Source organism: Crocodylus siamensis, chromosome 1, assembly GCF_052110815.1.
Source record: "Crocodylus siamensis isolate JL-2025a chromosome 1, ASM5211081v1, whole genome shotgun sequence".
Taxonomy (NCBI): domain Eukaryota; kingdom Metazoa; phylum Chordata; order Crocodylia; family Crocodylidae; genus Crocodylus; species Crocodylus siamensis.
The window spans coordinates 424,812,756-424,839,009 of record NC_143395.1 but is presented as its reverse complement, the minus strand read 5'-3'; the positions used below and the strand labels follow the sequence as shown (position 1 = coordinate 424,839,009).

Genomic DNA, 26,254 nt, shown 5'->3' with positions numbered 1-26,254 from the left:
ATGTTTAGATGTCCTCTTGATTTCCAGATGAAATTTGTATATGAGCACTCTATGCCCATTAGTTTGTGCGCCACCTTCTTGACATTTACCAAATCAGATGTATTTACCAAATTTTCTCAGTCTTGTTAGACTTGAGGCACTCCTGGATAGGCTCAAGACCCAACAGCTCTTCGTTTTCACTCTTATTTTGCCTATAGAAAAATAAGAGAGTGGGTTTTTTTCTGTAGCAAAGAACTCAGAAAGACCACATGTGTGGATTTCTATGTCAAATCACTGGACTTATCTGGTGAAGCATGTTTATAAAAATCTTACTGTGTTCACATTGTATGGCAGCCCATGGCACCACTGAAAGAGGCATATGAGTGCTTGTGCCTCTACATAAACACTCGTAGCATGGGTAACAAGCAGGAGGAGCTCACCCTCCTGCTGTCTGACACCAGCCTGGACATAGTGGGGATTACAGAAACGTGGTGGGATGAAACGCATGACTGGGCGGTGAATGTCAAAGGCTATAGGCTGTACAGGAGGGACAGGATAGGAAGGAGAGGTGGGGGCGTGGCACTCTATATAAAGGAGGAATACACATCCTCGTTAATTAGCAAGGAGCCAGGGGAGGGGCACTCTGAAGTGCTTTGGGTTAGGGTACAAGGCAGTCAAGGGGAAAGAGACTTAACGGTGGGAGTCTATTACAGACCTCCCAACCAGGGAGAAGAGCTCGACCAGGAATCCTTGGGTCAGCTCACAGAGGTAGTGAAGGCTCAGGATGTGGTAGTCATGGAGGACCTGAACTTCCCAGACATCTGCTGGGAAGAGCAGTCAGCCAGGTCAGATCGTTCATGTAGGTTCTTGGCCAGAGTGCAGGACCTCCATCTAACCCAGGGGGTGCACAGCCCCACCGGGGGGGACGCCTTGTTGGACCTAGTGCTGGCCACGGGTGATGACCTGGTGCGGGGGCTGAGGGTGCTCGACCCCCTGGGCGACAGCGATCATCGCCTGCTGCGATTCACCATCCAGCGCAAGGTGGCAAAGGCATGCAGCAAGGCAGTGGCCCTAGATTTTAAGAGGGCAGACTTCAACGAGCTAAGGAGGATAGTTGGAGAAGCGCTGAGGTCCCGGAGGGGAGGAGAGCCGGGTGTCCAAGGAGAGTGGTCGCTCCTCAAGGAGATGATCCTCCATGCCCAAAGGAAGGTAATCCCAATGAGGATCAAAGGGAGCAGGAGAGCACACAAGCCTCCATGGCTCACCAAAAGCATCTGGGAATGTCTCCTTGCTAAAAAGGAGGCGTACACCCAATGGAAAGAAGGGGTCATCACCAGGGAGGACTATTCTGCAGTCGCTCGGGGATGTAGGGGGGTAGTTAGGAAGGCCAAGGCGGAGATGGAACTGGGACTAGCTTCCCAGATTAAGGACAACAAGAAGTCCTTTTTTAAATACATAGGAGGTAAAAAGAAGGTCCCGGGTAATGTGGGGCCCTTGCAGGACGCGTTGGGAAACTTGGTCGTCACACCAGACGACAAAGCTAACATGTTTAACGATTTCTTTGCCTCCGTCTTCCTAAGTAGGGACCAGGACAGCCACCTCCCCGCTGGGCCCCCTCGGGCCCCGGGGGAGGCACACCTGGGCCAAGGGTTAGCGAGGATTTAGTTAGGGAGCTTCTGGAGGGGCTGGATGTTTTCAAGTCAGCCGGTTCGGATGATCTCCACCCTAGAGTTCTAAAGGAACTGGCCGAGGTCATTGCAAGTCCCCTGGCACGGCTTTATGAGCTCTCGTGGTGCTCTGGAGAGGTACCGGAGGACTGGAAGAGGGCCAACGTGGTTCCCATCTTCAAAAGAGGAGGGATGACCCGGGAAACTATAGGCCAGTTAGTCTTACCTCAATCCTAGGCAAGCTGTTCAAGAAAATTATGCTGGCACACATCCAGGAGGGGCCAGCAGGGGACTGCATGCTTAGGGGCAACCAGCACGGGTTCATCAGTGGCAGGTCCTGTCAGACCAACCTGGTGGCCTTTTACGATCAGATCACCAGATCATTAGATGCAGGGGTAGCAGTGGACATCGTCTTCCTGGACTTCCGGAGGGCTTTTGACACTGTCTCTCACCCCGTTCTCATTAAGAAACTGGGGGCTGTGGTGTAGACACCCACACAATCAAATGGGTCGCCAACTGGCTGAAGGGCCACACCCAGAGGGTGGTAGTAGATGGGTCCTTCTCAACCTGGAAGGACGTGGGCAGTGGGGCTCCTCAGGGCTCGGTCCTCGGGCCCGCACTGTTCAACATCTTCATCAGTGATTTGGACGAAGGGTTAAAAATCACCTGCTCAAATTTGTTGATGACACTAAGATGTGGGGAGACGTGGGTACACTAGAAGTAAGCAACAGGCTACAATCAGATCTAGACAGGTTACAAGGGTGGGCAGATGAGAATAGGATGGGTTTCAACACAGACAAGTGCAAGGTGATGCACCTGGGGAGGAACAACCGGCACCATACCTACAGGTTAGGGAACTCCCCTCTTGTCAGCACGGAGGCGGAAAAGGATCTCGGGGTCATCATTGACTCCAAGATGAACATGGGTCAGCAGTGTGGGGAGGCAGTTAAGAAGGCCAACCGCACCTTGTCATGGATCCATAGATGCCTTTCAAGCAGGTCAAAAGAGGTGATCCTCCCCCTCTATGCGGCACTGGTCAGGCCGCAGTTGGAGTACTGCATCCAGGTCTGGGTGCCGCACTTCAGGAGGGACATGGACAGCATCGAGAGGGTCCACAGGAGGCCACTCGCATGATCAGGAGACAGCAGGGCAGGCCCTATGAGAAGAGGGTACTGGACCTGAACCTGTTCAGCCTTCAAAAGAGAAGGCTGAGGGGGGATCTTGTGGCCTGTTATAAACTAGTCAGGGGGGAATCAGTAGGTATTGGGGGAATCACTGTTCCCTGAGCACCGCCAGAAGTGACCAGGAATAACGGTCACAAGCTGGCAGGGGGCAGGTTTAGGTTAGGCATCAGGAGGCGCGACTTCACGGTCAGGGCGGCTAGGGTCTGGAACCAACTTCCAAGAGAAGTGGTGCAGGCTCCTACCCTGGGGGTTTTTAAGAGGAGGTTAGATGAACACCTTGCTGGGGTCGTTTGACCCCAGTCCTCTTTCCTGCCATGGCAGGGGTCGGACTCGATGATCTGTTCAGGTCCCTTCTGACCCTAGAAACTATGAAACTATGAAAGGATCTCAAAGCCCCCATACTGAGAATCACTGATGTACAGGTAGCAACTATATCCCCTTACAAAAAGCCTAACAAGCCAAGCTTTTTTATTCTCTTCCATATTAAAAGTGTCCAGCTTGTTCTAGTAATCCTCCTGTGCACCTCTTCCAGCTGGACTCGCCTTCCTCAATACAGACCTTTCCATAGTAAGATGCCTGTCACTGAACAAACAAACCGCTCTCCCAGATCAAACCAGTATTACAGCCATTGTGGTGTTCCCCCAAAGGCCAGTACAAGAAGTTTCAAAGCAAAAGTTAAATAAAGCAACGCTTTATTTAAGTATTGAATAATCTGCCAGAAGGGGGAGTTTCTTCCTAACCTCTCTAGATTATTGGTTCGGTTACGCTTTGAAGTATAAAATTTTATAACCTACATTAAAGTTATTGTTATCTTAGTTAATAGGATGGCAGATATTTGAAGTATCCACGTGAACAGTCAGCCTTGGCTGCATTTTCCAAGATCATTGTGGCAGTGCTGTCCTGCAACCACAAATTCAATATTCACTGTGGAAATGAGTATTTCCTTTGATCAATCTTTATGTATTGCTTTGCAATGTCATTGTATCCCTCTTGTGATCACAGAAAATAGACTTAGAAGAAACCCTGAGAGGGCACTTATGCCATCACCCTGTCCCATGGCAGGATCAACTAGATTTCATAGACATTAGGGCTGGAAGGGACCTCGGGAGATCATCGAGTCCAGCCCCCTGCCCAAAGGGCAGGAAGTCAGCTGGGGTCATAGGATCCCAGCAAAATAAGCATCCAATTTGCTCTTGAAGGTGTTCAATGTAGGTGCTTGAACCACCTCCGCTGGCAGACTGCTCCAGACCTTGGGGGCTCGGACAGGAAAGAAATTCTTCCTCATGTCCAGCCTGAAACAGTCTTGCAGGAGTTTGTGACCGTTCGACCTCGTCATCCCTCGGGGTGCTCTGGTGAACAGACGTTCCCCCAGATCCTGGTGGTCAGCCCTGATAAACTTCTAGGTGGCCATCAGATCACCCCTGAGCCTGCGCTTTTCCAGGCTAAAGAGTCCCATGGCTCTCAGCCTATCATCATAAGATCTGTTTCCTGACCTCTGATCATGCGCGTGGCTCTCCGCTGGACTCTCTCAAGCTTCTCCACATCCTTTTTGAATTGTGGAGCCCAAAACTGGACGCAGGACTCCAGCTGCAGCCTCACCAAGGCCGAGTACAAGGGGAGAATGACATCCCGGGATTTGCTCGAGAAGCATCTACGGATGCACGCCAGCATTTTGGTCGCTTTACTAGCCGCAGCATCGCATTGCAGGCTCATGTTCATCTTGTGGTCAATGATGACCCCCAAGTCTTTTTCTTCTGTAGTGCTAACCAACGTAGCACTGCCGAGCCTATAAGGGTGCTGCAGGTTTTTCCTCCCAAGGTGGAGAACCTGGCATTTTTCGGTGTTAAACACCATGAGGTTCTCGTCTGCCCATTTGCTGAGCTTGTCCAGGTCAGCCTGGATCACCCGCCTATCTTCCTGCGTGGATGCTTTGCCCCAAAGTTTGGTGTCATCGGCGAACTTGGCCAGTCCACTCCTGACTCCAATGTCCACATCGTTAATGAAGATGTTGAACTAAATGCAAACCAGGTTACAGAAGTAGTTTTTGATCCTGTAGCCCCCAGGGACAATTGCAGCGAGATCCTAACTGTCTTCAGAACCAGAAGCAGTGTGGGGACTTCAAGCAGGACAACAAAGCACAATGCCGCCTTCCCCGCCCCAGCTCTTCAGGTGCTACCTCCTGAACCAGAAGCAGGACAGACACACTAGCACTGGCACCATGTGCAGGTTAATTAAATAGCAGCAATGCATTAAGGCAGAGATATGAATAAACTCGCTTCCTGTCTTGGGTTGGATCTGGACCGTGGAGCTTCTTGCGGACTGGATCCATCCCAGGAGATGAGGCAGCTCTGGCAGTGGCAGGAATGCCAGCTCCAGCCCAATGCCACCAGCAGCTCTGGCTCCTGCCCGGTGCATGCGGCAGCTCCGGCTTCCACTGCATGCCAAGTGCTGGGACCGCTGCCACTGCCACGTAGAGCACATGGCGACTCTGGCCTGGGGCACGTGGCAGCCAAGGAGCTGGGGGTAGCAATGGGCAGAGCTGCCAGAGGGCAACTGGGGCTGCGTCAGCCCAAAATCAAGCCTCCTGCTGCAGCCTGCCAGGTTCGCTAGGGCTCATGGGCCCAGGTTCTGCAGCAGGCGACTCAGACCAGCCCAGGCAAACCCACCATCCAAACTCCTAGCAAAACAATTCCGTCACCCCGGCATCGTCCCCAGCCCTGCTGCAGGGAAAGCAGGGCAGCCACCAGCATCCTGCTCCTAGAAACGGGCGTTAATATATACACTGCAGAGGCTGTGCCCCTGCTACACAGGAAGGAAAAACTCCCCAGTCCATACCAATCTGACCAAGAGGGGATTCCTTTCAGTCCCCAATTGTGACCCCTTTACCTTCCCTGCACCATTACCATATTCTCCCACACGCGGCGCACCTCTAAGTCAGTCTCCCAAGCTGGTGTGCGCGCATGAGCCGGGGGCAGATGAAGACCCCGGCCGATTTCCTGCTCCACAGCGCAGTGGTGTCGTAGTGCCCAGCAGGCCACAGGCCCAGCCACGGCCTAATAAAATATAGCAGTAATCAATCAATCACATTAATTCATTGCTTAAATCGATGCCACCAGGTGATTGCTTAATCCATACCAGTGATGTATCGCATAACCACATTAATTGCTGAATTAATCAATCGATAGCATTCATTAATTGCTTAACTGGTCAGAAACATTCATTAATTGCTTAACCCCTAAGGTTCACTTAATCATATTAATTGCTTAATTGATCAATCAATAGCAGTTATTAATTACTTAATCCATATGATCAGTGGGTCACTTAACCACATTAATTGCTGAATTGATCAATCAATAACATTCATTAATTGCTTAACTCCAAGGGATCACTTAATCACATTAATTGCCGAATTGATCAAAAGCAGACCTTAATTACTTAATCCCTATGATCCAGCAATCACTTACCCACATTAATTGCTTAATTCATCAATCAATACCAATCATTAATTGCTTGATCCATATGATCCAGAGATCACTTAATCACATTAATTCATCACTTAATTGATAATTTAGTCACATCAATTGTGACATTGATCCCACCCACTGATGGCTTAATGGAATTAATTAAGGTGATCAAGTGATCCACTAAGGGATCGGTTAAGGGATCGAAATGGTGATTAATCATCACCTTTTTCGATTCCCTTAATCACCTTCATTAATAGCTTAATCAAACCGTAAATACTGAGTCGATCCCATCACCTTCATTAACTCACTTAATTGCCACGTTCGTTAATTATTTATATTAAGCAATTAATCACTTCTTCTCCTTATTAATTGCGAGCGCCCCCCCGCCACCAGCCACGATCACCTCAGCGCGCTGCCGCCGCCAACTGCCGCCGCTTCGAGTCCGCGCGCACTGTCAGTGCCCGCTCACACTCCCCTGGGCCCCGCCTCCCCCATTGGACAGTCCTGCCGTCACTCCAGCTCCCTCCCCAGCCATTGGCTCAGTTGCCCCCTGAAGGCCCGCCCCTTTCGCGCGAAAAGCGGCGCCCCGCCCCCCTACCTCGCAGCCAATCCGAGCCATGCCGGACAAGGAGACTACCACTCCCAGCCTGCATTGCGAGTGGTGGAGCCGGCCATCGGGGCGGCCGCAAAGCTTGCCGGGAGCTGTAGTTCTAAGGGAGTCCATTGGGGACAGAAGCGTGGAGGCTTGGGAGGTTTGCTGGCCTCTGTGGTCCAGGCTGAGCTGCCTCCAAAGCAAGTGGGGGGTTGATTGGAAAGGGCCCAGGGATCAACTCAGGACAGGGCATGGGAGCAAAGATCCCAGGGTCCAGGAGGAGAGCCCTCTCAGCCCCACAACACAGTCCAGGGAGGGGTAAAAGGAGGCAATGGACCTGCACCCCACACTTGCAAGCTTCCTCCCTCCAGGCAGATGCACACTCTAGTTCCTCCAGGGCTCAAAGACAGACAGCAAAGAGGGTTAGGGTTAACAAGTCCTAGGAGGGCTTGGAAAACAAGTCCTAGGAGGAGAAAAAAAGCGCTGAAGAAGAGCCGTGAGAGCAGCCTGCAAATACCTGAAGGGCTGCCAGAAAGAAGTGAGAGACCCCTTTTCTCTCCTGCTGCAGAGAGACCAACAGCGTCAAGTTGCAGCTAAATAGGTTTTGGTTGGATCTGCACCATCAGAGCAGGGAGGTGTGGACGCCCCATCACTGGAGCTGTTCAGGAAAACAGCCGCTGGGTGGGGATGATAGAAGTGCAGTGATATCTGTGCTCTGCTATGGGGACGTCCCCAGCTTCTGGGCTTTGCTGGTCACCTTCTTCCTTCCTGCCTGCTCCATGCATTGGGGAGGGGTGGGGGGTTTAAACCTCCCTCAGAGGCGCTGGGTGCTGTCTGCAGCCCGGGAAGGGGGACTGGGCTGTGCCAATGCTCCTCCTGGGACCAAAGCTGGTTAAAGGGTCTTGCCCCTCTTCTCAGGGTCAGACTGATGCCAATTTGGGGTCAGGAAGGAATTTTACCCCCCTGGGATTGGTACTGTTGTGGGTGGGAGGGGGGTTCCACCCATAACTCTTGAGCATTAACGACATTTCATAGAAGCAGGATGTTGGCTGCCATGGTTCCCTTGCTTTACCTGTGACAGGCTGGTGTGTTAGGTCTGCATTGTGTCAGGGTTGATGGTAGTCTTACGCAGAATTTAGATTGTGGTTTGTCTGGTTAGGGATGATCCTGCCTCAGGCTGGAGGTTGGACTAGATATGACTTCTGGAGGTCCCTTTCAGCCCTACTTTTTCTGTGATTCTATGTGTCATATTCTATTTGGGTGTTGGGAGACACAATTACAACAGAGACAAGCTCATGAGCTCAGCGAATAGCTGGCTTATGTCCCAGACAGACCACAGAACCAGGGTAGGATAAAGGCTGGTCCAGCAGGGCTCCACAGATGGTTCTGTCTGCTTCCCATCTGTTTATCAGGGCAGCAGGTTAAGGCAAAGGTTTAGATGGTGCAGCGGTATTCACAAGGCATGGTTTAGACATAGTCATTGGCAAACCCTCAATTCAAGGATGGTCTCTACCATGGCTCACTGATGGGTGGATCAGCTGGCTGGCAGGGGCCAAACTGGGTGGTGTACCCCCCAGGTCAACCCTACCCTGAGGGGTTTTACAGGGTAAGGCTCAGTGATGAGCTGTGGAAGATGCGTAGCTAGCTTGAGTTAAGCAAATGAAGCATGGGACTAGGTGTTTCTCACCTCCTGGGGCACCTGCATGCACCAAACTAGCACCACAGGGATCATTCAGTCCCTTGGACCAAATTCCAGGAAACCTCAGACTCTGGAGACACCTCTAGCACACCAAGGAGCTGCAACCACCTGTGCAATGAGGTGTGGATTGTGCAGCAGGCAGCACTTCCACTTCAGCAGTGATAATGGATGTTGCTGGAATGAGCTTCTAGGTCCCGGTAAAAGCTCAACATCTCAGAAAGCTCTAGCAGGAGAGACTTGGACAGAGCTTAAAGAGCTGCCCGTTGTATTGGATGCGGTGATGTATATCAGCTAGCTTCATGCTGGAAAACAAGCACTTTAAAGGAATGTGCAGGGGTGGAGCTGGAAAGGCTAGACCTGGCTGTGATAGCCATGCAGACAGAGCCTGAGAAGAAAAGTCAAAGCAGGCTGTAAAAGGGGTAGGTAGAGGAAAAACAACAAATGAAGAAAGCTTCAAGTATCCACATTTAAAGCAGTTAAAATAACACTGGCTGAGCCATCAGTTTTTGGCCTTTTAGCTAAGATTAAGCAAAACTGGGGGCATCTGAACCCCAAGGCCTCCAGGTCTGGGGTTTGCACAAAGGATACCTGTTTGGAGTATCCAAAGACCTGGACCAGTGGGTCTGGGAGGGAGCATACTTGCCCCGTGGCAAAGCCACACAGATTTGACAATTGAGCTCTGTCAGTTGAATTTTGGAACTTGACTATTGGGCTTTGCCCAATTGAATTTCAAACTGATTTGGCCTTGGAAAAAGATAAGAAATAATTGGTTGCCAGCAGAAACTACCTAGCTGGCTTCACCCAGGCTGCAATGTTTTCCCCCTTTCCCAGGCTAAACTGGTGAGGAAAGGAGGCCTAGGAACCCCTCAACCTTAGAAAACAATGTTGGGTGAACTAGGAGTTACTAGAGTCAGAGAGTCTGCAAGCAGGGGGAGCTACTTTGCCAGAGATAAATTAGCCGGTTTAAGAGCAATTCTCCAAGGCATAAGAAATATTTTGTGCAGCCAAGCCCCCCCCCCTAGATGGCTGTATTTATTAGACCCATCAGTGAACCCTAGTAGAGATTATCCTCAAATCCAGGGATTGAATCACAGCCTCTCAGTGGTCCCATTAACAACATCCTGAAGTGAATGGACTTCATTTGCAAATGAAAAGTAGATCCAGTGTCCCCAAACAAAATTGGGAGACAGAGACAGATAGGGCAGGAAATAATTACTGCCTTGGAGAGGGAAAGAGGCAGGCAATCTGAAGCTGGTATGGGACTGAGCTAGGGAGGTATAAAGTCTAATTTTAATAGGGTTCATCTATTTAGACTGGTTTAATTAGTAACTGTGCTTTATAGACCCCGCATCATCAGATTCATCACAGGACCGTGCAAGAGGCTCCGTACCAGCTATGAGCTACTGCCCAGAGGAATTTTCCATCTATTGACTCATCTGTGAAATCCTATGAAATATGAACGTTCATTTCTACCCAGTAGAACTTTTGCAATCTTTTCTCTGATGCCTGAAATGCAAAAAGTCTTGTTGGTTTAATAAAAGATACCATCTCTACTAGGCCCTGATGCAGTTGCTTATCTATGAACTGCAATGTATCCAGGGCCAGTCCTTTTTAATCTGGTCAGTCAGCCTTGCCCTTCACCGTGTATGTACCTCTGAATAACTGTTTTATTCCACAAGAATGCCAGATCTTGTTTTCCCAGGTTTCTGACTACAGAAAAACAGGAGGTCCATTGCCAAGTATTCAGAGAGACCACTGCAGGGTGGAATGTGTTTGAGAAAGGGAGATAGGCCCTGAGTCTCACAAAAGCTCATGCTATTGTGACTTAATTACTCTATATAGGGTGCAAATCTTCAGGACTTATTTAATGCTGTGAATTCCTATTTGAAGTCTGTGGGCTGAATTTGTGACTCCTGCATCACCAATGGTAAGATCTCGGACTCTCCTGGTTGAGAATCTCTGCTCTGAGCAAGCACAAAGCAACAATGAAACAGAAACCCCCATCGGTGTCTGCCTGCCATCCCTGTGTAATTATAATGAGATGTAGATTATTGGATTATAAATATGACATAAAACAAGCTTTATCATTATTTTACAGGTCTATATTACCAGGATCTTTAAATGCTTTCCCAAACAGATGCAAAAAAGCCCAGCCTCCATAAGAGACATCTGCACCAATTCACCCTAATGTGCAAGCAAGCTACCCATACAGGCAGCAAGCTCTCACGCATGCGCACTACACACCGCGAGTACTCCCATCGGGCCGCCATACAACGTGCGCGCACGCGCAGAGTGCAAAGCTGCTTTAAGGCCCGCGCGAAGAGCTGCCTGGACTTCCCTAAGCGCATGCGCAGAGTGCAAAGCTCTGGAGGCGCGTCTCTGTGTTCACCTTGCCTGTGCGAACACACTTGAGAACTAACAGGACACACGCGCCGACGGCCGCTCGCGCATGCGCTTCGCGCGCTTCCGCTCATCTGCCGGAAGTGGCGGTGCCTGGCGACGGGAGCTCGGGTGGGCCAAGTTGAGTCGAGCTGAGCCGAGGCGCTGGGACTACCGCCATTATGGTGTTTTACTTCACCTCCAACGGTGAGCGCCACCTTTTCTCCCTCCCGCGCTATTGCTACTTCATGTGTCGGGGTTAAGCCTCCCTCAGAGGTGCGGGGTGGGGGGCACTAGGACCAAATCTGGGCCTTGCTGCATTTGGTTTAGTCATTTTGGCAAGTTCTGTGGAAGCTGCAGAAAATAACAATCGTACATGCGCATCCTCCCCATGTTTTCTGTACCTGCCTTTACCTTTCTTTCCATCTTGAAACTGAGCGCTTCTAACCAGGCGTCTGTGCTGAGTTGCCACCAGGCAGGTCAGCGTGGCACCTTAGAGACCAGCTGGCTCAGAGAGGCCTGAACTTCCGTCAGCATCAGTCTGGTTAGTCCGACGCCGGCCTCAGCCACCTAACCTGGGGTCCGGCCACGGTGCTCCTGCAGCTGGAGCATCGCTCCAATTTTGGGTGGCATGAGGTGGTTTTTTGTTTTTTGTCTTTTTGGGATCTCCCCATGCTGCAAAGTAACAGCATGGAGCACACCTGAATAATGGTTTTGGGGAGTTTTTTTTTCCTGAGACAAAGATGCTTTTGATTTGTGTCAAGCTAAGCCGTAGCTTCAGAGTTTTGTTACTGGCTCCAGAGTCTGTATTGGAGGCAAGCCACGCATTACCCTTTTTCAGCAACCTGCTTTTAACTAGGCCGTGCACTTATGAAAAGGGCTGTCCAGCTCTGCCTCTGTGGCAAGTAGGCCTCGATCTCTGTTTTCGGTACAGGGGACCTCCCAGATTGTGGTGGTTCCATGTCTGTCTGCCATGTGCCCTCCCTTGGCTGAAGTGTTTATAGGAGAGGCGTCCAGTTTTTCCTGGAAAAATAAAGTACGAAGTAGCCGTGGGTGGTGACGGGTGTGGAAACGTAATGAGAGAATGGAATTATCGAAGGTGCTCCAAGAAGGTAGCAATAGGAGCGATTATAATCAGTGCCAAGCATGAACTTCATACCATTTCCACCTTTTTAAAATGCCTTGCAGGCACTGATCTGCAAGACTTGCTCATGTGGTGTAGGTTTGTATTCTTGTCTTGTGACATTCCTGCCCCTGGGGTAGGGGGCTGGACTTGATGGTCTTCCAAGGTCCCTTCCAGCCCGAATGTCTATGAAAAGAGCAAGACGTTAGGTAATTTTTTTTGCGGGGGGGGGTGGGGTTTGAGGCCACCGAGAGAGGCAGTGTCAGGGCCGTGAATGAAACCTGGCTGTGTTTGTTCTGAGTTTAGCTGAGGAGATGGCTTCTTTCTTTCATTATATAAAAGTAGAACAGGCAGAGCACCAAGAAGGGGCTTGCTTCTGTGACCTGTTAAACTGCTGAATAGTCTTTAAGGCAGGGGTGGGCAAAATGCGGCCTGTGGACTAGATGCGGCCCACCAGGCTATTCCATCCGACCCACAGGGCCCCTAAAAAATTTAGAAAATTAATATTTATCTGTCCCCAGCTGCCTGTCATGCAGCCCCCGATAGCTTGCCAACTCAGTAAGCGGCCCTCCACTCGAAATAATTGCCCGTCCCTGCTTTAAGGGAAGTGTGGAAACTCCATTGTTCTAATCATTTCAAAACATACTGGACACACGTCTGGAGAAAGTGTTTAACTCCAAAGGAAGTGGTGCTGGTTCCTACCTTAGGGGTCTTTAAAAGGAGGCTTGATAATTACGGTGGGGTCATATGAGCTTAAACTTACTAGGGGTCATATAAGCCCGGTATTCATTCCTGTCCAAGGCAGGGGGCCAGACTTGATGATCTACTCAGGTCCCCTCCTACCCTGCATCTATGAACAATCATTGCCCTGGCCACTGGGAGGGGAGGAGAATTGTTTAGATAATTATTTTTCTCATTTCTGAGGCGTAGATCAGGTTGACCTAAACGCCTAAGCTCCTTCTGACTTGTTTTTTTTTTCTGTCCCTCAGTTGTTCCTTCTGTTTACACCATTTACATGGGGAAAGATAAATATGAAAGTAAGTACGCAAAAATGCTTGAGGTGGTGATGGATTGGTTTAGATGTTTTCATTTGCTATTTTTTTCATGTGTTCTTTCAAGTCTGTGTTGAACAACTTGCTGCGTTGTTTGAAAGCAGTAGTTTTCTTATAACTGTTCTGTAAATTGTGCTGTAAGTTAACACCTCATGTAGTCAGTTGTATCCTATATTGAGGTGAGGTGGAGGTGCCAGAGGAGCCATCTAAGGGCTTTATTTGAAACCCATTTGCCCTTTTATTTTCCCCTTGATTATATTGGGCTGTTTATTTTAAGAAACAATATATGGTAAAAGCTTTGTTATCCGGCATCCCCAGGGAATGGAGGATGCCAGATAACAAAATACGCTGGTTAATTGAGTGGCCCCAGCTGCTGCTTCTCACCCTGCATCTGGGGTGTCCCTCTGCCCCTCCCATGGCATCGCCACCCCTCCTGCGGGGCCCTGTGGGACAGGGAGGTGGGTCCTGCACAGCCCCACACAACGTGTTATGCCCCTGGGCTATGGGGGCTCAGCAGCACAGGCTGCTTTGCCCCAGGCTGTGAGGGCTTGGAGAAACCGGAAGTGCCACAGCAGTCACTTCCCGTTTCACTTGATCTTACAAGTCAGCATGCCAGTTAATGGAGCATGCCAGCTTGTAAGATGCCAGATAACAGAACTTTTATTGTAGTTTCAGTTATCATGCACATAGGCTCTTCTGTAAATCTTTCTTAATAAAGGAGATCATGTTGAGATCTCTTTAAGATGCACGCCTCTTAAAGGACACATGGAACTTGGAAAAAATCACATCTGAATTTATTTACTTTAAATACAAATAACTCCCAAAAATGAGCAGAGGAAAAGTATTTGCTTTTCAGTTTTTCCCCTTCTTGAGTTAGTGTTGAAATAAAATAGGCTTCTTGTTATCACATCTTGTTTCAACAGATTGAGGCTGCAGATTTGTTTTATTTGACAGCCCTGCCTGGGCTGTCGATATGGAAGAGAGTTGGTGCTTCTTGTTTTTGAGAACTCTCTCTGTGAAAACAGTATCCCCCTCTCTCGAGTATTTACATAAAAAATTGTGCTCCACCTGAAAAAGAGACTTGAAATAGGAGAGGAAGAAAGAGAATATCAAAGTGGACAGAGTTTTGCCCTGAATCTCTAACTACCCAAAGGCATTGCTGTGTTCTGCGGGGGTTGGGGAAGTAACTTACTGTGCTTGTTCTTCTTTATTCCTGCAGATGAAGACCTAATAAAATATGGCTGGCCAGAAGATATTTGGTAGGTGCTGAAATTGCTGTTTCCTGTGCAGTTTCAATCCCGTATGCATGTAAAGTGAACTACTTTCCTAATGAGCCTTGATTGGAGGCACTGCTAGTGCTCCTTCTGAATGCTACAGATGCAATGAGTACCTTCTTCTAAGTCAGGGGCAGGCAATTATTTTGGGCAGAGGGCCGCGTACTGAGTTTCAGCAAGCCATCAAGGACCATGTGACAGGCAGCCCAGGGCAGATTAATATTAATTTTCAAAAATTTTAGGGGCCTTGCAGGCCAGATAGAATGGCCTAGCAGGCCACATCTGGCCCCCGGGCTGCACTTTGCCCATCCCTGTTCTAAGGCCATCACCCTGCCCGTTCTCATGGGGTGGTGTCCTAATGTCTGGATTATACTACAAAGACATTGGGCCCCTGTTGCACTGGATACCACACCCACATAGTAACAGCCTGTCCCTGCCCCATTGACTTCACAGCCTGTGATCTTGTTCATACATGGAGTTGTTCAGCTACTGCTCAAGGACTCTGGGTATGGAAGCTTTTAGTTTAGTTTATGGGTACTTTGTCCTAGTGTAACTTAGTTCTGTTTTGAAAACCATTTTAATTAAATGATAACTAGGCCCTAGCAAAGGGCATTTAAAGAACTGGAGGCACAGACATAAAACAGGTGCACAGCATGTCAGTGTGGAGCTGGGAGTGGAGCTCTGATCTCCTGACCTCTCTGTTGGCACTGTGTCTAGATCAACCTGTGCTCTCCTCCATCCAGTCCCAGTGTTTAACACCACTTTGTTCCCTTTGTAAGCATTCACATACATGGCAGGAGAGGAAAATATTGTGTCTTCTCTTAGCAGCTTCCTTCATTCCCATTCAGTGAGTTGAGCCTGAATGCTCAGAAACCTGACAGGCCAAAGCTTGGCATAGCTGACTGAACAGATGCCATGGGAAGAAGCAGTGCTCTAATGTATGTAGTTCTGGCACCAGTCACACAGGGAAGTTAATATGGCTGTCATAGAATCATAGAAAACTAAGTTTGGGAGGGGTCTCAGGAGGTTACATCTAGTCTAAACTCTTGCTCAAAGCAAGACCAGCCCCAGCTAGATCGTCCCAGCCAAAGCTTTGTCTAGCCAGAGCTCAAAAAGCTCCAAGGATGGAGACTCCACCACCTCTCGGGGAACCTGTTCCAGTGCTTCACCACCCTCCTAGTGAGATTTTTTTTTTTCCCCCTAATATCTAACCTCCCTTGCTGCAACCTGAGACCATTGCTCCTTATTTTGTTCTCAGCCATGCCAGATGACAATCTCACAAAAATGACACTGATTGCTGCTGGTGCTAAGGACATTTTCCATATAGGTGTGGTGGTCAAGGTCAAACAGTTCTAGGGCTCTTCATAGTCTTTAAATGACTGTAGAAAGGGTCAGCCCTCCTGGCAGGGCTGAACATACAAAACTTATCAGAATCGACACTTGCTCTTTTAATAGCTGTTTCAGCCAAAATACTTGGCATTGAATGTGCTATACTGATTCTACTTCCTTATCTCTAGCTCAGGCCTTTTTGGAGATTGGTCTGAGGCATGTGAAGGGTAACAAGAAGGGTTTCTACAAGTATGCTGATGCAAGAGGAGGATCAGGGAAAATGTGGGTCCCTTACTGAATGGGGGAGGCAACCTTGTGACAGAGGATGCCGAAAAAGCTGAAGTACTCAATGCCTTTTTCACCTCAGTCTTCATGGGCAAGGGCAGCTCCCAAACTACTGCACCAGGCAGCACAGTTTGGAGAGGAGGTGAGCAGCCTTAAGTGGGGAAAGAACAGGTTAAGGACTGCTTAGAAAAGCTGGACATGTACAAATCCGTGGTGCCAGATGGGATGCACCTTAGGGTGCTGAGGGGGTTGGCTGATGTGATTGCAGAGCCATTGGCCATCATCTTTGAAAACTCATGGGTCCCGGGTGATTTGAAAAGGGCAAACATAGTGCCCATATTTAGGAAAGGGAAGGAGGAGGATCCAGGGAAGTACAGAGCAGTCAGCCTTACCTCAGTCCCTGGAAGAATTGGATCCTCAAGGAATCCATTTCTAAGCACTTGGAGGAGAAAGGTGATTAGGAACAGTTGCCATGGATTCACCAGAGGCAAGTCATGCCTGACCAACCTGATTACCTTCTGTGATGAAGTGACAGGGTCTGTGAATGTGGTATACCTTGATTTTTAGCAAAGTTATTGATTTGGTCTCCTCCAGCATTCTCACAGGCAAGCTAAGGAAGTATGGACTGTGAGGTGGATAGAAAACTGGCTGGAGCGTCAGGCTCAGAGAGTAGTAATCAATGGCTTGATACCGGCTGCCAACTAGACATCAAGTGGAATGTCCCCAGGGTCAGTCCTGGGGCCGGTTTTGTTCAATGTCTTCATCAACCACCTGGAAGATGGCAGAGTGCACCCTCAGCAAGTTTGCAGATAACACCAAGCTGGAGAAAGTAATAGATCTGCTGGAGGGTGGGGCTAGAATTCAGTGCCTTGACAAATCACAGTATTGGCCCAAAAGAAATCTCGAGGTTCAGCAAGTACAAGTGCAAAGTCCTGCACTTAGGAGGGAGCAGTCCCATGTGCTGGGGCAGGCTGGGGTGACTGGCTGAGCAGCAGCTCTGCCAAAAAGGACCTGGGGGTGTCAGTGGGCAAGAAGCTGAACAGGAGCCAGCAGTGTGCCCTTGTTGCTAGGGAGGCTAACGGCATCCTGGGCTGCATCGGTAGGTATTGCCAGCAGATCGAGGCCAATGATTCTTCCCCTCTATTCGGTACTGATGAGGCTGCATCTGGAGCCCTGTGTCCAGTTTTGGGCCCCCCACTGCAGAAAGGATGTGGACAAATTGGAGAGAGTCCAGCAGAGGGCAACGAAAATGGTTGGGGGGCTGGGGTACATGACTTGTGAGGAAAGGCTGAGGGAACTGGTCTGATTTAGGCTGGACAAGAGGAGACTGAGTGGGGATTTAATAGCAGCCTTCAGCTACCTGAAGTGGGGTTCAAAAGAAGCTGGAGCTGGACTGTTCCAGTGGTGGCAGATTACAGAACAAGAAGCAATGATCTGAAGTTGCAGCAAGGGAAGTTTAGGTTGGATATTAGAAAGAATTTTCTCATTAGGAGGGTGGTGAAGCACTTGAGCAGGTTACCCAGAGTGGTGGTGGAGTCTCCATCCTTGGATGTTTTCATAGCCCAGGTAGACAAAGCATTAGCTGGCATGATGTGGGTGGGGATGGTCCTGCTTTGAGCAAGGGGTTGGACTAGATCTGACCTCCTGAGGTCCCCTCCCACCCTAACTTTTTATGATTCTATGTTGGGTTCTCTGTTAATTAGTGTTCTGGGCCTTTTTTGTAGACTGATGATAAAAGACTGAGATCTTCTAACCATGGAACATCTTGTTGTCAGTGATCACTTATAAAAGAGCTTATTTCCCTCCAGTTTTTAAAGAGGGATGAGAGAGTTTTAGTGCTTTCGATTTGATAATGCTTTGCTACAGTTATATTGGGCCAGCCTGGTTTTGTCTCATGTTTTGCCCAGTATTGGTTAATTAACTTAGTGCTTGTTCGAAGAGAGAGGATTATGTTTCTGCTGTTTCCATAGGAATTGCTAGACAGAGCAAACTGCAGTTCTTTTTGCATAAAATGTTAATGTTTCCTGCGTGTATTGTGTTTTAAAGCAAACATGAGATTTTTGTAACTGTGGCCTTTAGTTTTTTCAATTTCCTTCTCATTAAGGTGGGTGAGTATTTGCTCAAAGATTGAAATCAGGATAAGGTGTTACAGGTCCCTGGTGTGCTGTCAAACATGCATGTTTTCAATATATATTTTTTTTTAATGCTGTTGCCCAAGAGATGACAAATCTATTATGGCAATCTGCATTAAAGGATTAATTTCAGATCAAGTGGCCTCTCTGTTGCCCTGTGTTAAACGTGCCTTTGTGTTCTGTAGGTTTCATGTGGATAAGCTCTCCTCTGCACATGTGTATCTCCGATTACACAAGGTAATCACAAAGCTCTGGTGCATTTAAGCATGCATGCTAATTGCTGGTGCCTTGCAAAGCCTTTTTCTAAGGTTCTTCTCTGTGGTGATCCACGTGTGTGGGCGCATCTACTTACATAGAGCTCCACTGAATCCACCTGGGCTCTCCAAGGTACCTGCCTGATGGCGAAGACTAACAGGGCTAGTGTCCATGTAAATAAGTAACACAGGCAGAAGGGAGGAGAGGCCCAATCCAAAAGTGCCACAAGACTGGAAGTTAGATGGTCTGGGTTCTGCTATAGGCTTGCGACACCTGGGAATGTTCACTTAAGCCTCTCTGCCTCCTTCCCTCTCAGCAAAACAGGGTGAATACCTCAGAAGAGTGTAGTAGCAAACTGTAAAGCACTTTGCTTGGAAGCCTGGACAGTGGGTGCGGTAGAAGTGTAAAGTCGTGTCAAATGTTTGTAATGAGGGTCACTTCATGTTTGTGTAAAGGGCACTGGGGTGGTTATCTATGTTCTGCCACAATTTCCCAGAAAGCCATTAATGTTGCGCTGGTCTGTTGTAGGGCCAGACGGTGGATGATGTTCCTAAAGAAGTCCTGATAGACTGTGCCCATTTAGTGAAAGCCAACAGTATTCAAGGTAAGACTTGCCATGAAAATTGGAGGAACTTGGTGTGTGTGGGGAGGGGAGTTAAATCAAATATATGACAAGTTTAAGTACACTATATCGCTTGCAGATTTTATGGGAAGCAGATGTCTCTTGCAACAGCTGGCGTTGCCTGTTATATTTTCATATTCAGGAACTTAAAATCTCTTAAATTCCTGGTTGTGCCTCCCATATCGGCATCTGAGCCAAAGGGGGCCTTTCAGTTTTTCTCCAACACCCTCTAAAGGCCCCCTTTTGTAGTAATCGCCCTTTTGGCAAAGGCAGGTTCCATCTGGAGTTCATTAACACTGCTGTAGGACTTGCATTACCACAGAGAGCTATGTAGCCAGGTTTTTGTAACGCTGGAACTTCCAAAGCAAAGTAAGTTGTCTTCCTCCTTTCGGACTAGGACTGTAGCACCAGTAACACCCCATCACTGTGGGTATTTTCATTCACTCAAGGCAAGGATGAAGACATTGGTCATGGGGGTGAGAGAATAGAGCTCTCTCTCCTTTTGATCCAGAAATTCTCTCCTCTCTTCTTCCCATTCTGCAGGCTGCAAAATGAACAATGTCAATGTGGTGTATACGCCATGGGCCAACCTGAAGAAGACCACAGACATGGATGTGGGACAGATAGGGTTTCACAGGCAAAAGGATGTAAGTGTTTGCTACATGCTGGTGAAAATAACCTGCCAGTAAAGAGCAATGTCCTCCTATTGTGAACTGCTGCCATGTCAAGAGTTGAACAGGTCACCTTCCCATAAGTTTTCTAAAATGACACTACCATATGAGAGAGAGAGATGACCTGAACTTATCTGAATTTCTGTTTATGAAACTCTTTGGGTGTCGGAGTATAGCATGATAAAGCCAGTATGACGCAGGGAAGGCACACATTGCACCAGGGCTGCATAGCTGATTAATAAGCAGCTCTATAAAGTGATGCCAAGCATCAGAATACACAGCCTTCTTTAATTTCCAGCTGCACTTAAACTGCCTTCAGTAAGATTGTAACAGCTAGTTTGCCTTCTGGTAGCACAGTGGGGGCCAACCTGGGCCAAAATAAGCCCCTCGCTCTTCCTGATGTCATTCTGATCCCCTTCTCTTGCATGATCTGTTGCTGTGCTCCCTGCCCAAACTGTTGCTCTGCTTTCTGTTCCCTTCTTGATCTGAAGTGTGCCACAGATCCCTGTGATGTAACGCACATCAATAAAACTGGTGACCATTTCAGAAATGAGAGGCCTTGAAAACTTGAAATCAGCTCCTCTGCCTGTTAGATGTAGGTGTTTTCAGTGATACAGAAGAACCTCCAGACTTAAAATGTGAATCTCCCATCTCAAAACCAGTACTTGTCACAGATGAGTTTCTCCTTACTCCTGCTTTCCCTGATTCCCCCCCCACAAGAAACTGAAGTGCTCTACTGTGAAATTGAGACTGAATTTAAGAGTCCTGTGGGTCCTTGCATGAAAAATTGTTATGGTTTAAAGCACAGGACTCTCATCTAAGCTTTCTTTAGCAAGTTCATTTTGTGATGTTGGAAGTCACTTTAATTCCTTCAGACCTGGCCCCAAACCTGTAGAAATGGAAAGACTGTGTTTGAATTTGGCCATTGGTGCTTCAGATTTACAGACTTCAGAGGTGGGAAGGGTAGAGGATTATACTCTGAAGGAGGCTGGGCTCCACAAAAGCCCAGTGGTAAAACACCAATCTGCACTGCTAAGCTGAAAATTGGAGTTTGATCTGCAGCACCCTTGCCAGCAGTGTGAATTTCCCTTTGCCAACGTGCCTCTAACATGAAGGTGTCCCTTCCTCCAAGCCACCATTCAGCGGTGGCTGGAAGGATCGGTCTCCATAGTCTGTTCAGGCTGAAGCCTCTGCTGAAACTGCTACCAAAACACGTTAATTGCAATCATTGGTGGTAGTGTGGGAGTGAATAGGTTGTCTGCTTTGAGGTATGCTTGCCTATTGGTAATGTATTTGGTTTCCCAGCTCCTTACACATGGGCTGCCAAATGACAGGGGCTTTCCAGCTGTTTAGAGCAGCAGTTCTCAACCTTTTTGGACTCAGGGTGCTTCTCATTGGACTTTAGGCACCTTCCATAACTTCTGTGAATTGAGTGGCATCCAATTTCCAAAACTAATTTATATATTACAGTGTTTATCTTCTTACACAGGGGGGTGGGGGATCATTCAGGCAGGGATAAGCCTGAGCCTGGTTTATCTGCTTATCTTTTCACATGCTACAGCAGTCGTGGTGGCACCCCAGGGCTTCCTGGCTGAGAATCATTGGTTTAAAGGTTTAGGAATCCCATGTAACTGTAGATATAGTAACTAAAGGAAAAAAATGGTCTTGCATCTTTCTCATGATGATGCTCTGTCTTGAAACAAAGGCCAAAGTTGGGACATTTTTATAAGGATCATAGGTCTTTCCATCCCAAAGGTGAAAATGCTGACGGTGGAAAAGAAAGTGAATGAGATCCTGAACCGGCTGGAGAAGACCAAAGCGGAGCGTTTCCCAGACCTGGCTGCTGAGAAGGAAGCCCGGGACAGAGAGGAGAGGAACGAAAAGAAAGCTCAGATCCAAGAGATGAAACGGAAAGAAAAGGAGGAGATGAAGAAGAAGAAAGAGATGGAAGAACTTAGGTGAGTAGTGTCCTGTGGGTTTGGCTTCAGGTATCAGGGTTTTCCACCCTGGTCACAAGAGGCACCATCTAGGCATGTTGAATGTGGCTTTTATTTAATCTAAACCAGTGGTTTTTAACCCTTTTTAGGTGTGAGGCCCTCCTTGAAAAATGCCAGCTCTTAACTTTCATTCATTCTCTTGTGTTTGTTTTTTTGACTACAGCAAAATACTAGGGCAAGTCTTCTGTTGCAAGCAACTTAGAAAGGCCATAGCAAGGTAGAATGCTTTTGACACTGTGGATTTCTATTTGAAATCTCTGGGTTTATGGTGAATCTCATTTGCACACCTAACAGTGCTAACATTGCCCGGCACCCTGTGACACCCCTGAAAGAATCTCAGGGCACCCCACAGCACCCTGGTTGAGCATCACTGATCTAGACTGCTGCTCTGCTGGACAAACAATGCCTTCATTACTCAGTGACTTCCATTGCTTTTTTTGTCTCTAAGTGAAGTAGGCAAACGCATCAAACTCTAAACTGGGGGATAGGAACAGTTTCTAGACGTGGGACCTGAGTCTTCTGCAATTGTGGTGGAAGTTCCTGGTACTTATACTCTTGCCAACCTTTGCAATGGATGCTGTTGCTTGCAGTGCAGCAGAACACTTGTAGAACATGTGGGGCTCTGAGGGAGATGGCTGAAACTGGGGGGCACTTTTCAGCCTCAGAGCCCATTGCAAACAGTGACTAAAGGCTGCAGAATGAATTCCCTAATACACAGGGAAAATACGAAATACCTCAGTGCATGGCGGCACAGCCATGCTGGGCTTCTTGAGGTGTGACGTGTTGGCCTTTCTCTCATGGATGTGGCCATATTCCTCTGCCTGGAGATTGATAGACATGATAACCCTGCTACCCTGACTGTGTCAAGCTTGGATGTGCCTAGTATCAGACCAGAGAAGTTTACTCTTTATATATATCAAATAGCTAGTTAATAGGAAGCAGCCTGTGTTTACATGGGCCTGAGGCAGGACTTTGGACAATCTCTGCTCCCTTGAACCTTTGGGAGCACTCAGGAGTTCCAAGGGGGGGTTGCAGCAGTGACACCAGAGAGTGACCCCCCTGCTGCTGCTCCCAGTGTCTCCTGGGACGGATCCCTATCGCTGCAACAGGGGCCATGCTCAGGTTGAGGGTTAAAAATGCATCTTACCAGTTGATTTCATTTCCCTTGCAGGAGCTACTCCTCCCTAATGAAGGCTGAGAACATGTCCTCCAACCAGGTATGTGCAGTTGTGCTCTGTGAAGGTCATGGAGAGCAACAAGAGAACTTGAAGGGGAGAGGGCTATCAAGTGTGAGCACCTGCTTGACAAAAGGCTTGCAGCTGAGAGTGGGAAGGGGACAGATCAGTAAGTGGAGGATGGGGACAAATGTAGGGGTCAGAGAGGATGCAGGCTTCCTGAGGAGTGCTGGAAGCTGGTATTTGCAGTGGTGGGCTCAGCAGACCTGCTGTCCCGCAGCACGTCAGGTCTCTGGTGCCCCTTTGCTTTACATGAGATGTATGCCTCATCCAAAATGGTGTATTGCGTGGGTGGTGTCTTAGGCAAGCAGCTCGGCTCTCCTAACAATAACTTTGAGATCCATTTGCCTGTCACATCCCAGACTCTCAGGCACGGACCCATCTCCTGTAATGGCTTTTGTGCACGTTTGCCTTCCTCCTGGCTGGCCTGCTGATCCCAGCTGAGAATCACAGGGGTGAAGTGTGCTAGATGAAAGTGCCTCTTGATATGCTTGAGCAAGCTGCATCTGATTAGCAGCACATGCCAAGTGTGCCCCATGTGGGAGCATAGCGGAAATTCCCATACTGGGAGGAGTTCCTCTGCTCTGTGCCTGAGCCACGTGTTGCTAGACTGGTGCTGGAGTTGTCAAGTTGAGGTCATGTGTAATAGGGTCATACACAAGCTTGCTGGCAAGTAGCTAAGCTCTGCTCCTGACCTAATGCAGGTGAGGGCTATGCATGTCGTGAAGCAGAGATGGCATGTGCTGACCCCTAACAGATACCATTAGACAGGCTATCGGTGAAGCTTTTCATAGGATCCTAAAGCAGTGGGGCTGGAAGGGAGCTGCAGAGGTCATGTCTACTAGTCCAGCCCTTTCCTGAGGCAGGATCAGCCCTGTCCAAACCAGCCCAGACAAACCCATTGTCCAACCTCTTAGCAAAACTACACCGTCAGCCCTAACAACAACAGGCAGCACACCCGAACCTGCCACAGGGAAAGCTGGGGAACAGCAGCAGCCAATGTCCTGCTGCTACAGAGGTTGTTAAAATGTGCTGGAGTGATACCAAGCAAGAGGGCCATGCCCCTTGCTACAGAGGAAGCAACCCTGTCCCCACCTTCCAGTCCATGCCAGTCTGACTACGGGGTAAAATTCCTTCCCAAACATGGTGAACCGTGTTACCCTGAGCAGAGGGGCAAGACCCTCTAGCCAGGACCCTCCACGGTTGAGTCCCAGCCAGAGCATTGGCACAGCCCAGTCCCCATCCCCAGCCTGGGCTGCAGCCAGCGCCTCTGAGGGAGGTTTGAAAACACCCTGATACATATAGCGGAGTGGGTGTGGAGGAGCAACCAGCAAAGGTCCAGCTTTAGGACTTCCAGGCAGATAGGGAAGTGGGAATGGATGAGCTGCTGTCCTGGGAAGCTAAAGAGCCTGCTTACAGGCGTGTAGCAAGCACTGTAGATTTCACACTATCTCTGCCTTCACACTGTTGGCAGACAGGACCTGGCTTTGTGACAGAGGGGGGATTTGTCCTTGGGGTACGCCTTGTGAATCAGCCAGGGACTGTTGGATGTGACCACATGAGGAGGAGGGTTGGAGTGAGTAGCTGTGATGGTGCAGGATATATGCAAGAAGCAAGGTTCTGGGGGAGGATATTGGACCAACTGTATAGCCGGGAGAGATGTTAGATGAGCTTTGGGAAACAAAGTGCTGTTCAGGTCTGGGTGAGAATCCTGCGTGCAAATCCTCTGTGAAGAGTTAGAGCAGTGGTTTTCAATCTTCTTTCATTTGCACACCCCTTTGAATTGTAAGTGTCGCTATTTGCATACTTTTGATTGATCAGAGTCATCATTCGCGGACCCTTTAGGCATAGTCTGCGGATTCCCACGGGTCCGTGGACCACAGGTTGAAAGCCACTGAGTTGGAGGATCAGAGGCACTTGGCTTGAAACCTTGACTGTTTCAGAACTGGGATTGCGCACCTTTTGACCCAGCCTGGTCTGGTTCTGTAGCTTTTGTATTGAAACCAGAAGAAATTCAGCCCTTTCCTAAAGGGACAGGAGGCTTTGGTTGCTTTGTCTCACCAGTTCCAAGAAGGGCTTGCAATTCAGTGTCCAGTAATTCTGTTTGTTCTCTCTCTGTCCCCAGGATGGAAATGATTCAGATGACTTCATGTAAGCTGGGACGCATGTTCCTTCCTGAGGTCCTCAAATGTTTTAATTTTTCACCTTTGAGAAGAACGCCAAAAATCAAACTTAATTCGTTGCTGGCAACGTGACCAGAGTCATGCCATGGATTTTAAAGACCGCTTCTTGAAGGGAGAGGATCTGCACGTGTGTGTCCATAAGCGAACATCAATTCCAGTGCTCCCAGGACCATGATATTTATTTTGTGGGGGGAAGGAGGGGCTTTTAATCGGGTGAGCTATAGGAGTTCGGAGCTGCCTTGAATGCTTTCTTGGCAGCAGGCTGCTTCATAAAATGTTATCCCCTCCCTCCCTCCCTCTCTCCCTAGTATAAATTCACGCCTGGAACCGGACTGGCTGACCTGAAGACTGCTTTCTTTCTTGCCGAGTAACAGCTGAGCTGCACACCTGTCTATCGAAGCCAGGTTATCCCTGCCAGCCACAAGTGCCTCGGCTGTGACAGCTGGTGGCCGTGTCGCAAATTCGCCTGGAGCTAGAGACGCAGTTTAGCTGGTAGCAGATTGTAGTAACAGGAAAGCAGCTACAAAGAGATGCTGCTTATAAGGACTAGCGTCTGGGCTTCCTTGGCCGCCTGCTCACTCAGTCCGAGCTGCAGCAAAGCATGCCCCAGCACACAAGGCCCTTCTCTAGGAAGAGGATAGTCGCACATGGTGTTTTGGATTGTGTTGGGAGGGAGTGGGATAGGGCTGCACTTGGGACACCTTTTTCTAAAGGATTCAGCTGGCGAACAAGGTGAGTTGGGTCTGGACAGGCTTACAGGCCTATTCAGAATGCTTGACGGAGCAATTACATGGGTAACGGTACCTTCAGAGCCATCCTGGGGTCTGCACTGCTTGTGTGTACATTAGAATTAAAATCCTACCATGCCGTTGAATGTGCTGCGTTGGGGTTGTATGTGTTACCTTCATTAAGAGGATTCTTAAAATCATGAGCTGTTCGGAGGGCTCTAAGTGTAACCTGCATGTAGGACGCATGAGAACATAAGCAGCACCAAACTGGGTCACCTATGGTCCATCTAGCCCAGGAGCCTGTGTAGTGGCAGAAGTGGATGCTGTACAGAGAGAGCACTAAATGGGGTATCTAGAGTGGTGTTCTCTAGAGGGATATGTAGCTGTTCAGTACACTCGCTGGC

At 48.7% G+C, this 26,254-nt stretch overlaps 2 protein-coding genes across 3 annotated transcripts in view; one reads left to right on the top strand and one right to left on the bottom strand.

The window, feature by feature from the left end:
- The window catches only part of ESCO2 (establishment of sister chromatid cohesion N-acetyltransferase 2), a 31,062-nt gene extending 24,440 nt beyond the window's left edge, over window positions 1–6,622 (bottom strand). The window contains exon 1 of the mRNA XM_090031140.1: window positions 6,603–6,622. The gene's annotated coding sequence lies outside the window, so the exon portion shown is untranslated. The remainder of the gene's footprint in view (window positions 1–6,602) is intronic.
- Window positions 6,623–10,975: 4,353 nt separating this feature from the next.
- Window positions 10,976–26,002, top strand: CCDC25 (coiled-coil domain containing 25). 2 transcript variants are annotated; one of them, XR_016439754.1, is made up of 10 exons: window positions 10,976–11,171; window positions 13,077–13,124; window positions 14,359–14,398; window positions 18,345–18,396; window positions 18,943–19,018; window positions 19,580–19,683; window positions 21,463–21,665; window positions 22,876–22,921; window positions 25,065–25,335; window positions 25,431–26,002. XR_016439754.1 is itself a non-coding variant. In XM_090031167.1 (9 exons), the coding sequence occupies exons 1-9, from the start codon at window positions 11,147–11,149 to the stop codon at window positions 25,092–25,094; spliced, it is 624 nt and encodes a 207-aa protein (XP_089887293.1). In that variant the 5' UTR covers window positions 10,976–11,146; the 3' UTR covers window positions 25,095–25,419. The 2 variants fall into 2 exon arrangements, 1 of the variants encoding a protein (XP_089887293.1); XM_090031167.1 differs by lacking the exon at window positions 25,431–26,002 and having other exon boundaries at window positions 25,065–25,419.
- Window positions 26,003–26,254: the final 252 nt, after the last annotated feature.